Here is a 16,232-nt window from a genome sequence, read left to right on the forward strand (position 1 = left end):
TCTGTGCCTGATGTCAGTGACCACCCATATTATATGTTGCTTCTCATCATTTCCGGTTCATCTTTGGCACACCTGTGTCCATTCCTGGCACAATAGTGGCCCTGGCAAAATAATTGTTATCCTTGGCATATTTTGGGCGTTCTTGATCTAGTTGTGCCTACTAGCAGAAATCACTAACATACTGTGAGCATGGCTGACTTAGTGAGTCAGTAACAGGTTTATTGGGACAATTGTCCATAAATATTTATACAATAAAAAATGACTTAAAACCCACCCATGAACCACCCATCCTACTACAACCCATCCTTGAGACTCTATTTAACTATGCGTATAAAAAAAGCAATTTCTACCGCGACATCTAAATAGCGTATTTCGGCCAGCAGATCTATTGTATCCACCCTTTGACCCTGACCTAATTTTTGCCACCCTTGACATTATGGTGGAAATCCCTGGCCTAATAATAGCCTTTACTTAAATTTTATAAGCATCCTGTCTATTATACTGTCCGGCCTTTGCCATTACAGTGCACATCCATGGCATATGATTGTAAAGCCTGAGGGAGATTCATTCCATCTGAAGGATTTGTATATGCGAGTACTTATAGAAAAGAAATTTTTAAAATTATTTTTTTCCATAAAATGGAAGCAGTTTAGATAGAAAAAATATTATTTTCAGAAACTGAAATACAAAGAAAGAGAAAATGGTTGAATTTCCAAAACATCTAAAGCTGATGGTTGAATTATATCATTCAAGTTGAGCTGTTGAGACTGTAAAACATGCCAGCTGTTTAGCCGCAGACACTAGCAACCAGATTTGATATGGCAAACTTTTCAAGGATCTGCTGCAGGATGTTAGCCTACACATCTCCACCATTTCACCTAATCCCCAAAGTGATGAGCAAGATTGAGTAAGAACCATGCCCACTTCCTGATAGCTCTATCATGGCCATGGCAATTTTGGTACAGTATTCGAATAGTCGCCAGATTTTCCTTGACAATCACCCAGCCTTTCTTCTGCAAGCAAGTGGGTCAAATCTTAGATCATTAATCAACATCTGTTAATTGGAGCCAGGCTCCTGAGCACTTGGGCCTTCTAGGGATACCTCTTGAATGCGGAAGGGGGCTCACACTGTTTCCTGTTGCTATAGTTCTTTAGTGCTGGTGTCTTTCATAGAGTCACACAACATCCATCTGCCTCCGCAAATAGACAAGACATTTTGTGGCACATTTGTTCTTGGAAATTTGAAGACCACCTGGCGCTTTAAGGCAATCAGCCACATACGTTAACCAAAGGCTCTAAACAACAAGGTGGATAAACAAAATAGATTAATGTATTCACTCTATTTCTTTAAACTTCTCAATTAACTTTAATAGTGATTCCAAGCCTGAGAATGGATAATTATTCAAAAGCATGCAAATCTATGAAACATAGCAAAGCTGGAGAACTGCAGTTAAAATAAAATTTTCAATGTGATTTAAGTGAAGTTTTTTCCTATTCTACTAAGGAGTACCTTTTATAGCTGTTGGGACTATTGGATGACTCAATAATATTGAAGGTTCGCCGCCCGGTTCCCCCCGCAATATTAGTATGGCGAGGGGCACCGCGGCAGACATAAAGACCGTCTGCCGCTTTTCCGCCAGTCGGATTTACGACCGGGCGTAAAAGGGAGTCAATATGGTGACGGTGCCTTGCAAGCACCCCCATCCATATTAGTATGCCTGCCTTTCCATGGCGGAGACTCCGCCATGGAAAAGCATGCGGAGTTCTCTTTGGGGGCCCGTTGCGGGCCCCTAGAGGAGTGGGGGAGGTGGGTGGCTGCACTTGGGGGGTACCCCCCATCATTGGCATTCACAAGGTGGCAGGCACCGCACGGTGCCTGTCACGTTGTGCATGTCAATGCACAACATGCATATATTGCATTGTGGCGGGAGCTGCTTACAACACCGCACGCCACAATGTAATATATGCGGGATGCCACCGTGGCGGTGGCACCCCAATCGCCATGGCGGGACCGCTGCACCTCAGGCTGTTGGTCCCGTGTACCATTACGGTGGCGGGCATGGTAATGATGCCCTTAGTCTGTAGATTACTAAATTACTGATGGTCATCTGGCATAAATCCGGAATGTTGAACATTTATCTCTAAAATCTTGTTTGGTAGCACAGCTAAATGTATACTGTATGTCTTTTTTTGACACTATAAATAAAGTAACAGGTGGCAGCAATCAATTTTCACCCTTATTGGAAGTTTAGAAGACATCCTGAGTATAGATTGAGAATTAATCATTACACAACCCATTGGTAGAAGGGGGCACAGATGCTGAAGTCTTTAATATCCTGGGCAGATTTTTAAAGGTTTTATATAAATAACAAGCTTCTATATATAATTCAGTTCGCAGAATGCACTTTTCTAAAAGTTAATTTACTCAATCACTGTCTGGTTCTACACATGTGCTATCAATTGCTTTCATTTTGCATGGTAGTATTTTAAGTCTTTCAAGTGAAGAAAGTTCCTTTCCTCTAGTAAAATGCAAGTACATTTTCGATTTCAGAGTGGCCTTTATTATACTTCTGTCCTATAACTAACGCACCACTGTGTTTCTATGTACTGATCCTTATTTAATTTCTTTTGGGTATACTAGGAGCGAGAACTCAAGCAGCAACTGGAACAGAATCACCTTGAGAAGGAGGCAGCTTTGGATGTTCTCAAAGAACGACTCATCCAGGTATGTTGCCTTTTGACTACTGTTGTACTTTTTAGATATACTGTGAAAGAACCTGCAGAGCTAATACCACTCCAAGATCCTTAGATGAGTCTTGCTGCTTAGTGGAGAGTATTTTATAGCAATGTGGCTTTTTGACTGGTCCAATCGGTAGATGAAAGGGTGCAACATTCAAACAGAGGTCGTTTTCCAGTGTGGTCACACTGTTCTTCATATCAAACACAACAAGGTGATGGACGGAATGCTGAAACTTTTCAACCACTCACCCCCATACACAGATCTGGGTTTAATCTAACGTTCTTTTGCTCACTATGCCACCCCCGTTTGGACCCAGCCATATACAAATCTATCTTGACCCTGTTCCTCATGGGAAAAGTCCAGCCCAAACTGCCAGGCCAGGTCCTCCCTGGACCGGAAACAAGCATCCTGGGACTGGTTTCGGGGTATTACCCCTCACCAGCCAGGCTAGCTTAAATCCAGTGGCACAGTGAGCAAGGGACCTAAGTCTGGGCATACCCTTGGCCACTCAGGGCGAACATAGCAAACACAACAAGGTGAAGTGGAGTGCTGAAACTTTTCAACCACTCACCCCCAGTCACAGATCTGGAGTTAATCCATCGTTTTGGATTAATGTTGGTTGAATGTTGGATTCATTCAGCATTCCGTCCATCATTTGTTGCTTTTGTAGCACTTTTCGCCCTACGTGGGATGGGTATGCCCAGACATGGGTCCCTTGCTCGCTGTGCCACTGGATTCAAGTTAGCCTGGCTGATGAGGGGTGTTACACCGAAACCGGTCCCAGGATGCTTGTTTCCGGGCCGGGGAGGACCTGGCTGGCATTTTGGGCTGTACTGTTTCCATGAGGAACAGGGTCAAGACTGATTTGCGCATTGCTGGGTCTAAACTGGTGTGGCCTAGCGAGCAAAATAACAATGGATTTAACACAGATCTCTTGACTGGGGGTGAATGATTCATTCAGCATTCCGCCCATCATTTGTTGCTCTAGCACACCCTGGTCGTCAGGCACAGGGACTGATGGCAGCCATTTTCGAATTAGGTCCTATGCTGAGCATTGACAGAATCAGCAATTTCTTATAATTTTATTTTTCTTTAGATTTGATCAGAGTTTACCGGCTCTTTAATTAATGAGTGTTAGATCCAGGGATCCTCGGTTTGCTATGCAGATGATCAAGTAAACTAACATTCCTAAACATCCAATGCAGTATGTTCAGATATATGGTTTCTGATAGATACTTTTTCCTGCAGATTCATCAGTGGTTCAGTACCCCATAGGTGCCACACTGATTTCAGAAACTCTCTTTAACAAGCAATAGCGCATTGGGTCGGTGGCATCCTATCCTCCTCTGCCACCAACCCAATGAGCCATATAAGAGACACTCAGTGTGCTGAAGTTTTATTTTTCCTGCAGCTTTCTGATGGGAATCCAGAGCACCCTCCATTTGATTTACTTAGGTAAAGCTCTCTCTTAAACAGTGTACCTCTTGTTTTTGTGTCTAATAATCATGTCACCTTCACAGATCTCAGATTTCAGCCTTTTGGATTTTGCAGATAGCAAGTGTTACAATGATGAGTGCACATGGTGCTTGGTGATGCAGCTTAACATTATCCAGTGTGAACAAAGTACTTTGATGCATTCTTAGTTGATGTGGGAAAGGGAAGACACATTTTTCATGGGCAATTCCAACCATGGCAAACATTCACATTCTTGCTTGTCCGCTCAAATGATGGGTCAAATGTTAAGTTCCAACCCTCTCAGTCCCAGATTATATACTCGGAGTCAGAAAGAGAGGGGATGTGAGTTACTTAGACCAGTTGCCCAAGTTTAAATATGCTATCCTGGCAAGTGTCAAGAAAGTGTATAAATGAGTGTTACTGGCATGTTGCTTTGTGGACTGGTGCAGTTTCCCATGTGTCATGGTTTTTGCTGAATTTGTCCAAGCACAATTTTGCTTTGGACAGTGTTGAAGGTGATCACGCACTCTGTCTGTGATTTTGTGTGCTCAGTCAGACCTCATTATAAAAATCGCATCTGATGATTTGTTTTTTCGAAAGGATTAAATATATTGTTCTCTTGTTAATAAAAAGATTTTTTTTTTTTTAAATTAAAAAAATATATTGTTCTCACCTCCCTTTGCGGCTGAAGCTGCTTTGCTTACTCCTAGTAATACTGCAAAGTTATTACTGTGTTCAAGACAAACCCATTGTGGTGCTTGGAGAATATTCAAAAGGTTAAGAATCGGCAGGGAGATTGAGTATCCTCTAGAAAAGGCATTACTGAAGGTAAGTATCATCAAATGGATACTTACTCTCACATATTCCTAAAGTAAGTGAACCCCCTCCCCAGCTGCCAGAATGCATCAAGGTACTTTTTTCACACTGGATAACGTTGTGCTTCATCGCCAAGCACCATGTGCACTCATCATTGTAAAAAACTGCAGCAAGAAACTGTACAATCTCAACCGTTGAAGGTTCTAATAAATTATTGTGTCACAATGTACTGATCATGTCCTGGAATAAACTGCTCTTTTTCAGCAAAGAGATCTAAACATAAGGAAAGCAAACATAACCTGACTGCAATCTCAGCAAGTATTTCCTGTCTGGTCCAGAGTTACATTTTCAAATGAACAGTTCTCTCCAGTGTCTTAAACATTCTTCAGAATACATTCCCACAAATGTCACTGAATTAATATTAACTTTTGTAATTGGAACTCAATTAAAAGCCATGCATTCTTTTCCACTTAAATTTTCTACATGGAAAATTTTACTACTGGTGGGCATTTGTTCAGTGAAAAAAGAGAAGGATCTACAAGCTCTTTCAGAGTCCCATCCATTTCTGTTTTAAAAGGACCACTTTTCTCCATCATTGAATCTTTCATAGCTTTTACATGCTTAAAATTATTCCCCATCACGAGACAGGGAATAATTCAAGCATGTGAATCTATGAAAGATAGCAATGCTGGAGAATATGAGTTACAGATAGGTAACTTTTTTTTGTGTCTTAGCCCCAACAAGCCCTTTGTTGACTGTGCTATTTTTGTTAAAAATGACAGGAAGGCTGATGGAGAAAAGAGCTGCTTCTGGCTCTTGTCGCTGGGTTTTTTGGCATAGAAAGAGTTGATCAACGATGTGTCTTTTTTGCCATCTGAAATGTCTCCGGAGATAGGCTACACTGCCAGGCAGTTTTCTTATCCATTTTCCTGGACTGCTTATGAAGTGGCCTCTTTGATGTTGATAGTTCTTCCTCATCTGAAACCGTTTTGGAGATGGTTTTATGTTCAGAGTGAGACCTTTTTGGAGCTTTCGTAGGTGATTTCAAAGTCTTCATCTGAGGTAATTGTGTTCTTTACTTTGGACTTGTGGAGTCACAGGAACAGCCTTCCTTTCCGGTCTTTAAAACAAACTTTAGCTGAAAATTGCCTGCAAATATTGCAGCCTTTAAATGTATGAGCCCGGAAATAAGCAATATATGCATTTGTTGTTAGGATCATCAGAGCAAGGTCGCTTTTCTTTAAACAAGAACAGCAAGGTCTAAAAAGACCTTTTCCAAAAGATTCAGACAAGGCTCATACTCCGCATAAAGCAAGTCTCCCAATTAGGTGTCTGCTAGAAAGCTTGAGTAAGTGTTGAAAAAGGATATTATGGATTCAAAATAGACTTATCATTAGTGATGAGAGCAGTTAAAAAATGTCTCCCTTTGTACTCCGTGTGCTCAATGTGCGGTAGAAATCTGAGGGGTGGTGCCCTCTAGAGGTTGTGTTCTGTGCTCTCACTTCATTGGCTGAAGTTTGGTTCTTTTTCCATGAAGTGAGTAGGCTAATAAAGCTACATTGTTTACTGCCTTTTTGCCTATGTTCAACAGTATATAGCTACGGTAATGCTAATGTGGGATTTCCAGCTCGACAACTGGGATGATTCAAACATGTGAATCTATGAAAGGGAATAAAGCTGGAGAAATATGTTTACCGATAAGTAACTATTTTGTTAAAAGATGCTTATATAGTGCAAAAGTTATATATACTAACTACTCAGAGTTTCCCAGCGCTTTTAGCAGCAGATAACGTTTCTCCGAGCTCAGCTGGATTCAAAATAGCCATATCTTTAGTTGTATGTGGAAAGAGAGCAGCAGGAGGCAGGATCTCAGATGTTCGCAAAGAAGCGACCTCTCATGCGTGTAAGTTTAATCTTAGGGACGAGCACACGGAGAGATTGCTAGAGTGCATTTTCCTCTGTTGTATAATAGAGATTCTGATTCAGATCTTTTATCAAGCAACTACCTAAGCTTTGTCACACTCCTGCTCTGAAGATTGCATCTCCACCTAATGCTATTGATTCCATATGGCTTGAAAGATGTTTTGAATCATTTTGGCACCTGTGAATATGGTTCCAATAAATATTTAGCAGGAGGCTCCATAATTATCTTAAAGAAAGATACTGAAGCTAAAAAGTGCTTTATGATTCTGCTAAACCATCAGAATATCCTAGGAGCTAGGAATATCATGACACTGGTGTTAACTGTTGCATGCACTTTTTTTTAATATCAATACATGAATAATGTTATTTAATAACTTAATAAATATTATTGTAAGACTGGAGAGGTAAAAGGTAAACATGACTATGGATTTCACACTTTTCTCCATTAATACTTTGGTTAAAATATGGTGCTTATTTTATTTCAAACTGTTACATTGAACCCAGCATCAGGATGACTACCTGAGCACCAATACTCCCCCCCGGATAGGTCCGAGGAGTTGCGCCTCCTGGAAGACAATATCACCCCAGAAGAGGTCCGAATAGCGATCAATAATCTCCCTCCAATCAAAGCACCCAGCACGACGACTACACTGCCACTTTCTACAAAGCCTATGCTTCTCTTCTGATAGAGCCCCTGGTGAAGGTGTTCAATTCATTTTTGACCTCCAAAAAGGTCACGGATACTATGCTGCAATCTCATACCACCCTCCTCCGTAAGCTGGGCAAACCCGCTTCCCAAGGCCCTTCACATAAACCCATAGCTCTGCTAAATTGCAACGTGAAGCTATTCTCTTCTATCCTGGTTGCCCGACTACACCAGGTCTGTCCATCCATGATCTCTCCGACTCAATCTGACTTCATTCATAACCAGTACACAAATGACAACACATGGCTGACAGTGGCTCTTATGGAAGTGGCTGAACGGCAGCAATAACCTGTGGTTCTTCTCTCCCTCGATGCTGAGAAGTCTTTTGATAGGGTAGATTGGAACTATCTCTCTAAGATCCTTGACGAGATTCATTTAGGGTCCAAAATGAAAGCCTTTATCCTTGCCAGTGTTCAAAAACCCACTGCCAAACTCAAAATTAATAGTTCCGTTCACTACTAATCAGGCTCACATAGGGCCCATGCCAGGGATGCCCCTTGTCCCTCATTAAAATGTGCTCTTATGATGAAACTGTTGGTAGCCAAGATACAGACTAATCGAGTGATTAGTGGAGTGGTGGTAGAGGGCATAGAACATAAGCTGGATCTATTCGCCAATGACATCCTCTGTTTTATAACGAACCCTGACACTACAGTCCCGGCACTGATAGAGGAGCTGGAAGACTTCTCTCAGGTATCGGGATTTAAAATCAACATTTCCAAGTCAAGATGTATGGGTGTTGCAGATCCTCAAAACAGCCTATAGGACCCCATTAGGAGGAGCGGCTTTCAATGGGAGACAACAGCCAATAACTACCTGGGGATTCATCTGCCGCCCCAGACGAAGGATATGTACTCCTGCAACACAACATACCCCTGCTCCTTACTTCCCTCTTCAAGGATCTTTATCTTTGGGGGAAGCTGGAGATTTCATGGGCGGGTTGACTTAATAGTTTGAAAATGAACTTCATACCCCAGCTTTTATATGTCCTCCAAACCCTTCGGCTTCCTCCCTCGCTCCGCAAACATATCCATGCAAAAATGCTTGATTTTGTATGGGGGTGGGGTGGGCAAATCACAGAGAGTAGTGAGAGCGACTCTAAGCAGTCTGGTCTCAGAAGGTGTTCTGGGCTTCCCCAATGTCGTACCTTATATCCTTGCTGCACAACTTCGCCCTTCTCTTGACTGGAACCTCGAACCTGATGCCATTGACATCACTACTTCTAGCGTACTGAAGGAAGGTATGGCAACGCAGGGCATTCCCAACCTATCCCTTTTAACTAACCCCCTTGGCACATGTTCCTGACTTTCCCCCAGGCACGACCAATCCTGGGTCCTTCCACCGGCTTCAGGGTCATTTAACATCTTGGGTGACTTTTACGACGATGGAGGCTCGCAGCCGTGAGGAGGCCTAGTTGACAAATTCGCCCTAACTCTACTTGACAGCTACAGTCTGAGTCAGGCTCTCCTTTGGGCAGGCAGCCCCCTGTACGCTTAACTCTCCAACATGATGACACACCCATAAAGTCCCTCTATCTTAACAATGTGCGTTTTAAAGGCATATCATGGCTCTACCAATACCTCCTGTGCTGACTCCCCCCAGAAAATACGCCTATGTATTGCAATAGGAAAGAGAACTGGCTTTTGAGATATCCTACGACACATAGGAAGGCTATATGGGAAAGAGCCGCTAAATCATCGCTATGCATCCGTTATAAGGAGAATGCATATAAAATATTGACCTGCTGGTATTTTAGACCCATTAGACTTGCCAAGATGTTTGGGGGTTGCAATTTGTGTTGCAAGAAGGGGTGTGGGGAGCGCGGCCCATTCTTACACACATGTTGGGTCATGCCTATTGGTCAAGACATTTTGGGTAAAGATCCAGCACACAGTACAGGCCATCACAAACTTTCAACTACCGCTGGAGCCACTTAGGATTTTCTCCGGTGACCTGGGGTCAGATAGAATCTTTCCCACGACAACCCCCCTAGGTTGCTTATTCTCCCACTTGCTCCTGGCGGCAATGCTGTGTGGGGCTCAAATGTGGAAATAGCCACTACCTCCTTCTTTAAACATGTGGTGGAGGAAGGTTTGGTCACTGGAATGGAAAAAGTGACGGCCATCATCTGTGACCCAGTGGCTAAATTTGATGTCATGTGGCGCTCCTTTACTACCCATACCAAGCACTGGCAACGGGCAGGAGTGCTCCATTTGACAGTTTCCAAAATACTTCATGCATCCGACATCCATATCCGAATCATGTGACCCCTGAGGAGGGATCTATAGGAACGTAACCTCTACTTCAGTGAGCATCTTGATAGATGTTGCTTTGCTCTCCTTTCTCCCTTTCCTTCTCCTTTTCCTTCGCCCCAACTCCTCCTTTTGGGATTGTTCGAGGAGACATGATGAGTTTCTTCTTATGCAGTCCCGTACCTGGGTGGGGCCGTGCTTCAATTGACTTTCTCTCTACAAACATGTGTATATGGGCTGAGTCTCCCATTTTCCTTGAGTAATGTTTACAGCTCCCAGTGGAACTGTACTGTGTGTCATGTTCATTTGCTTTTTTCTTGAAAATGCAAAATATTTTTTTTAATTTATTTTATTATTTTTTTACGTTGAATCGTAATATGATGCTTTGGGGCTACCTCAGAACTCTGAAAATTACCCTGATGGTGGCATTGTTTGGATATCTTCTTTTAAGGAATGGGGAAAAGTACTTCCATCTTTTTGAATCAAAAGCTAATTGGGATTAGCAACCCCTTTGAATGACAAGTATGCTTGTTTTGTGGCTAGATAATTTTTTGGTGAGGTTTGTTAGTGTGACTTCACGCATCAAGTTGTTCTTTATGTGGGGATTTTCCTAATAGGGTCCAGTACTTTACATAGAATAGGCAAAATATTGCTAAGGTTGGGAATAATGTTGTTCCTCATGGATCTTTTACTCTGTGGTTAGAGACTTGTTGGAAAAACTTTAGTGGATTTAATGTTGGATAATATGGTCAAATTAAAACCTATTTATCTTTAACTCTTCTTCAGGAACATATTGAGGAGATTACAAACCTGCAGCGCAACCAGCTGAGAGAATCTGGGAGCGGAGATAGTCAGACCCTCCGGCAGCAGCTGCGGGAGAAAGATAACGAACTGAGAGCCATCCAGAGGAGCATGGCTAGGTGGAAGGATGAAACGGCATGCAAGCTGGCAAGGAAGTTTGAGGAAGAGCTTAATGATGAGCTGGAGAAGTAAGACCATTCCCTAAACACCCTGCAGGGATCTAATTGGAAAGGCGAGACACATTTTATATTCACCACAAGCCCCTTTTCTACCAATGTAGGTTATTCTAGAGTATGAATAATCTATTCCCAAACTCTTTTCTAGTGACATACCCTTTATTTTAGGATAAATTCTCAGTCATAACTCCTGGAATCATTGCACTTTCTGTTGATTCGTGTACATTTATTTTTACATTTTCCTCCTCAGTCATAATCATAGCAACACTGCTTCTCTTTGCTAGTTCTGTAGGGACACAAGGACATACACCCTAAAAGCAAGATTAAGGCGGAAATATTTGTTTCCATATACATCAGGACCATCCCCAACGCTGCTCTAATTTAGAAACTGGTTGCAGACCCGCCTATTTACAGAACACTACATCATAATGCATTTACATTCCAGAACCGAGCGATTTTTCCTATCGCTCGTTAACATTATACTTGTTTTTGACACTGCATTGCTCTCTGCTGCCTTTTGACTAAAAAAACCATATACATACAGTTTTGCGAACTGTATTTGGATGACATGCCTAATACATGAATTAATTTTGTTTAAAAACAAACTAGACCTGCTACCTCAGCATTACCGAACTAAGGGCCTGATTACGAGTACCGTGGTCCATGTCACACTGCAGGACTGCCTGCAGTATTCCGAATGCGGCGGTCAGACCGCAGGCACTGCCGGGATCAAAGATCCCACTAGGCTGGCGGTCTGCGACCAGCTGTAATATGCTGGTGGTGCCACTGTTTGCACCACCGACCATATTACCACTTACATTTTCGTCCACCTTTTCATGGCGGTGATCCTGCTATGAAAAAGGTAGCCAAAAGTCAAGGGCCCCCTGCCGCATTTAAGGGGGGGGGGTGCATGCGGGGAGGCTACATGTGCCCCCTTTATTTGCCCCTCCACTTCCTGCACGGTGTGGCATGTATGGCACATGGTGCATGAAGATGCTGTCGGCTGTCTGACTTCGGCGGTCTGTATTTTAGGCTCTTCTATGAGCCTTGCAGACCGCCACAGTCAGACCACTGCAACACCGCCTGCCAGACCAGGATTTAACTCCTGATGTGGTGGGCAGTGGAACCATGGGTTTGGCGGTCCTACAGCAGATGGTGTAGTACCGCCAACTCGCCCTACGTCCTTCCCTATGGGTTGCCTAGACTAGACATTCGAATCATGCAGTTTTTGAAGGTATCAGAGAGTAGTATCTCTTATATGTGCGGATAACCCAAAGAAACAGTGGGCAGACACTGGAAGGTCTTTCGGTCTGTGCGATGGGGAGTAGATTACTGGATAGATTGCTAAAGATATACAAAATAGACATGGACACTCTGATATGTTGTATTATTAGCTTGTATTATGCATGGAATTCCATCAACTGTTGATATATTGCATCAGAGTCTAATTTAGCGCAGTAACACTTTAACATTTCCTAATACTGTAAGCCTTAAATATCCTAAGGAGAAGAAAATAACATTAAGTAACTTTGGTTGATGAAAGCTAGTGCAAAGTTGATAGGGGATCTGAAGTAGTACATATCTGTCTAGGTGAATGGTGGACTGTGGACAGTAGTCATGGCCTTCAAACCAGATGCTGTATTTATAAACAAAAAAAAATAACCATTTAAAAAATATTATGGTTAAGGTATATCCAAAGTTTTCAAAATACCATAGAATAACCTCATTGTGTTTTTCTTTTCCTGCTGTGGATGATGGCTGGTGCAGTGAAATGGTTGTTTGTGTTTCTACAGATGCAAAGCTGAATTAATTAAGGAGAGGTAACTCCGGATGCGCGCACGTTCATTACCTGTGCAGTACTTAGTGCTCAGTACCCTGACTAGGTTACTTACCATAATAGGAATCAATCAAACTGTAAAAATCAGACTACTGAAAAGAACACAGACTACTAAGGTGCATAAGCATGAGTGAACTATGTAGAGAACATTTTACAGACAAAGTCCTTGTAGAAGAATTAAAGAATGTATCAAAGCTAAAGCTTTCAGGTTCTTGTAATACCTGAACAGTCAGTACCTCCCTCAGAGGTTATAATTTTTAGTGAATCAAATATGTTTGAAATATTAGTTTTAAAACTCAGTTTTTTCACACATCTTGTTCTATTTCTAGTAGTAAATATCCTCGCATTCTGTGGCTTCTTGATAACCAGTCTGAGAGTTGAACAGGCAGTGCTTATGACTTCATTGTAACATGTGTTCATGGCTCTAGCCTGTTCAACATGCTGAATTTTGATAATGTTTCTCAAATATCAGTTTGTGTTTCCGAATATAGACTTACAGTATGTTTGTCCTAACCACCAGCAATCTTAGAAACTAAAAACGCACTGTACCTTTAAGGCTGCAGGTGGACCAGCTATTCCACTTTGCACTGCTCAAGAAGTTGAAAGTCAGTTCATTTCTCGGCCCTCCACTCTGAGGGTCCCTGGATCTGTCTCCACACCTATTTCCTTTTGGGATTGACTTTCTAGTCACGGTTAGCAGCTATTTTGTTTGGAAGTTTTTTCCAGACATCTAGCTTTTTCCTACTGTCAGAAATTCCTTCACTTTTTGTAAAGTACATAAAAGTACCTCTGTTCCTAGTGTCTACCAGACAGCCACACAGGATAAGGTTGTATTTTTACTCAGAAAATGTCAAAGACCCAGAAGGTCTGCAAAATGTAAGAAAAAGAGAGCAATGCAAACCAATTTCAGTATCTGCTGCCAATGCACATACGCAACCATCTCATATGAAGCCGAGAAAGAAAAATAAACCTCATAACAACTGGTACTCATATATGTTTTTCTGGCGCACAACATTGAGGAATCTGGCATTTCTGTCAAGAAAGGTATTGAAGCACTTGATGTTGAGCACTCCTAAATCAAGAATGGTGCTGTTGTACTCATTGCTAATGTTGTGATTGAGGAGTATAATGTTGAGGAGAGTGATCTCAAGTAAATCTGTTATTGAGGAGCTCTTGCATGCCATTAAAGATTTCGAGGTCAAGGCATTCAATATCAATGACGTCAATGTTGAGGCACGCAACACAATATGTTTGATATTTAGTCAAAGATCCTTTATACCCATTTTATCCTTTCTGGCCACTTAACCAGGTCTACTCAAAGAAATCTATGGCAGCTAAAGTATCAGGATGCCAGATGGATATACCTCTACCTTGGAGTCCAGCTGAAAGTAGATTGGAGACCAGTCTGAAGAAAGACGTCCTCAGGTTCTACATGATAAGGCACCAGTTGATCCTCCAGTACCTCCTCTAGTATCTCCAGCAAGGAAATGCCTTTCTCACACTCCTCTCAGAGACAAATCTGAAAAAAAGGGAGGCACAGATCAAGGTGGTTAAGAAGATGGAGATTGTGGATGCTGCGGACAGAGAGCTCAAGAAAAAACAGTTCCTGAATGTGATACTTCTGACCTTGGCTACAGTCCTACGTCATCTTCTACATCCCAAGTTAGGATATCGCCTGTTGGATGACATACTGACCTTTAATGAGATTTTGACGAAGGAAGCTATGAAGTTCAGTAGCTTTTTTCAGGTGCCTCAATCAAGGTATTCCATCATTTTTTGAAACTCTCCAGATGACAACACCTTTGAAACCAATGATGCTGTTTGCTTCAGAGCTACTCGACCTGGTCATGGAGATATTTACAGTTACTTCTATCTCAAAGGCCGCAAAGCCACATCTGGCATAAAGATTCTACCCATCTGATCAAGATCCTCCATTCCTTTAAGGAATTCCTCCACCCCATTATTTCATAGTAGCTTCTGTTAAAGAAATACCCAAGCATAACATTTGCATGCTCTTTTCTAAACAAAGGAAACCGCAAGATGGATAGGGTGGGAAAGATCATTTGCTTCCATGTTGTCTGTATGAGGCATTTTCATGACTTTGCCGCAAAGCTCTAGGACTCACTGCCCACCCTAAAATCTCGAGCTTCCCTTTTTCTTACTTTGTATTGTTTGGATCCCAGCCAGATGTGAAATACATAAGATGGAAGCTGAAGTGGACACCTTAAATAAGTAGTCCTTGAGAGATGCAAAGAATTCTCTTGGCCTCTCTACAAATACACTTAGTGGAGATACCGCCAGTAGGTTAAACATCTCTATTATAAGCATGCCTGTGAGATACTATACTCTCTCTGCAGAGTTCTTTATCACCTGACCATCTACTGTGCTGAACACCGACTTGGCTAGTACCTCCCTGGCTGGACAGTTCTGGTCTAGTTTGGGACCAGACTTTTTCCACATAATGTTGTAACTACTGGATGGCGTTGCTCAACAGCTTTTCAACCTGTCACGTAAGTTCTGTGACAACTTTCAAAACGTTTTTGGGAGCCCTAGTCTATGGAAGGAAGTTTAAAAAAGAAAGTATCTCCAACAGGAGCACAGTACACCTTAGAACCAACATTGGTAATGGTATGCATATGTAGCTATTTTCTCCTTGTGGATACTCTTGTTTCTACAGATTCTTTATCTGAAATGGCCCACTGCAAGCTGTTAGCCTCCAAACCATATTTCACACACTGCCATGGTCCTGGGTGTCACTACTTATGTCTCCTGGTGCAATTTTTAAATGTACTTGTTAGAATCCCTGGTTGGCTGAGGTTGGTACCTTAGGCCAAACAGGGACCCACGAGCCTCCAATGTTAGGGAAAGACAGGTCGCCTCTAGAGATAGCCCCTGCTCCACCCCCTTGGTAGCTTGGCACGAGCAGCCAGGCTTATCTTCAAGGCCAATGTATAAAGTATTTGAAATTACGCTCACAGCAACCCAATGATAACGTCACAAATAGACTTCACGCGAGTTTCATAGAAAAACAAGTATATGTTTATAAAAAGATATACGATGCAACCACACAATACTAAACCAACATATGCGTGGGGGTAAAGCTCCCCTAGGGTCTATTACTATTGAGCTAAACTAAACAATCCTTTGTAATCCTAATGTCGTAATATGCAGTTCCTTATGCAGAAATCGGGTATTTCACAACATAAGAATAATGCAGATTGTAATATGGCTATCTGGCGATTTGTACTGTTACTGTAATGCAGTGCGTAATGCAACAACGTTGTAAACTGTTATGCCCCCGTAATGCAATGCGTACGGTCCTCTTCAGATATTCTGTTAGGAAAAAGTAATGCAACGTGTAATACAGTTATCAGGCAGTTTGTTATGCGAAACTAATGCAATGCGGAACACATATATCATGCAGTTCGGTATGCAACACTAATGCAGTGTGTAATGCGACCATCCGGCAGTTTGTGATGCAGGACTAAGACAAGTCGTAACACATCTATCAGGCAGTTCGTTAAGC

At 42.1% G+C, this 16,232-nt stretch overlaps 1 protein-coding gene across 1 annotated transcript in view; it reads left to right on the forward strand.

Moving 5' to 3' along the window:
• Window positions 1-16,232, forward strand: part of LOC146784184 (uncharacterized) — a 739,190-nt gene that overhangs the window by 640,392 nt on the left and 82,566 nt on the right. Inside the window, exons 25-27 of the mRNA XM_085632912.1 lie at window positions 2,642-2,725; window positions 10,679-10,881; window positions 12,663-12,689. Coding sequence (XP_085489038.1) covers window positions 2,642-2,725; window positions 10,679-10,881; window positions 12,663-12,689 — 314 coding nt within the window. The remainder of the gene's footprint in view (window positions 1-2,641; window positions 2,726-10,678; window positions 10,882-12,662; window positions 12,690-16,232) is intronic.

Source organism: Triturus cristatus, chromosome 11 (genome assembly GCF_964204655.1).
Source record: "Triturus cristatus chromosome 11, aTriCri1.1, whole genome shotgun sequence".
Lineage (NCBI taxonomy): Eukaryota > Metazoa > Chordata > Amphibia > Caudata > Salamandridae > Triturus > Triturus cristatus.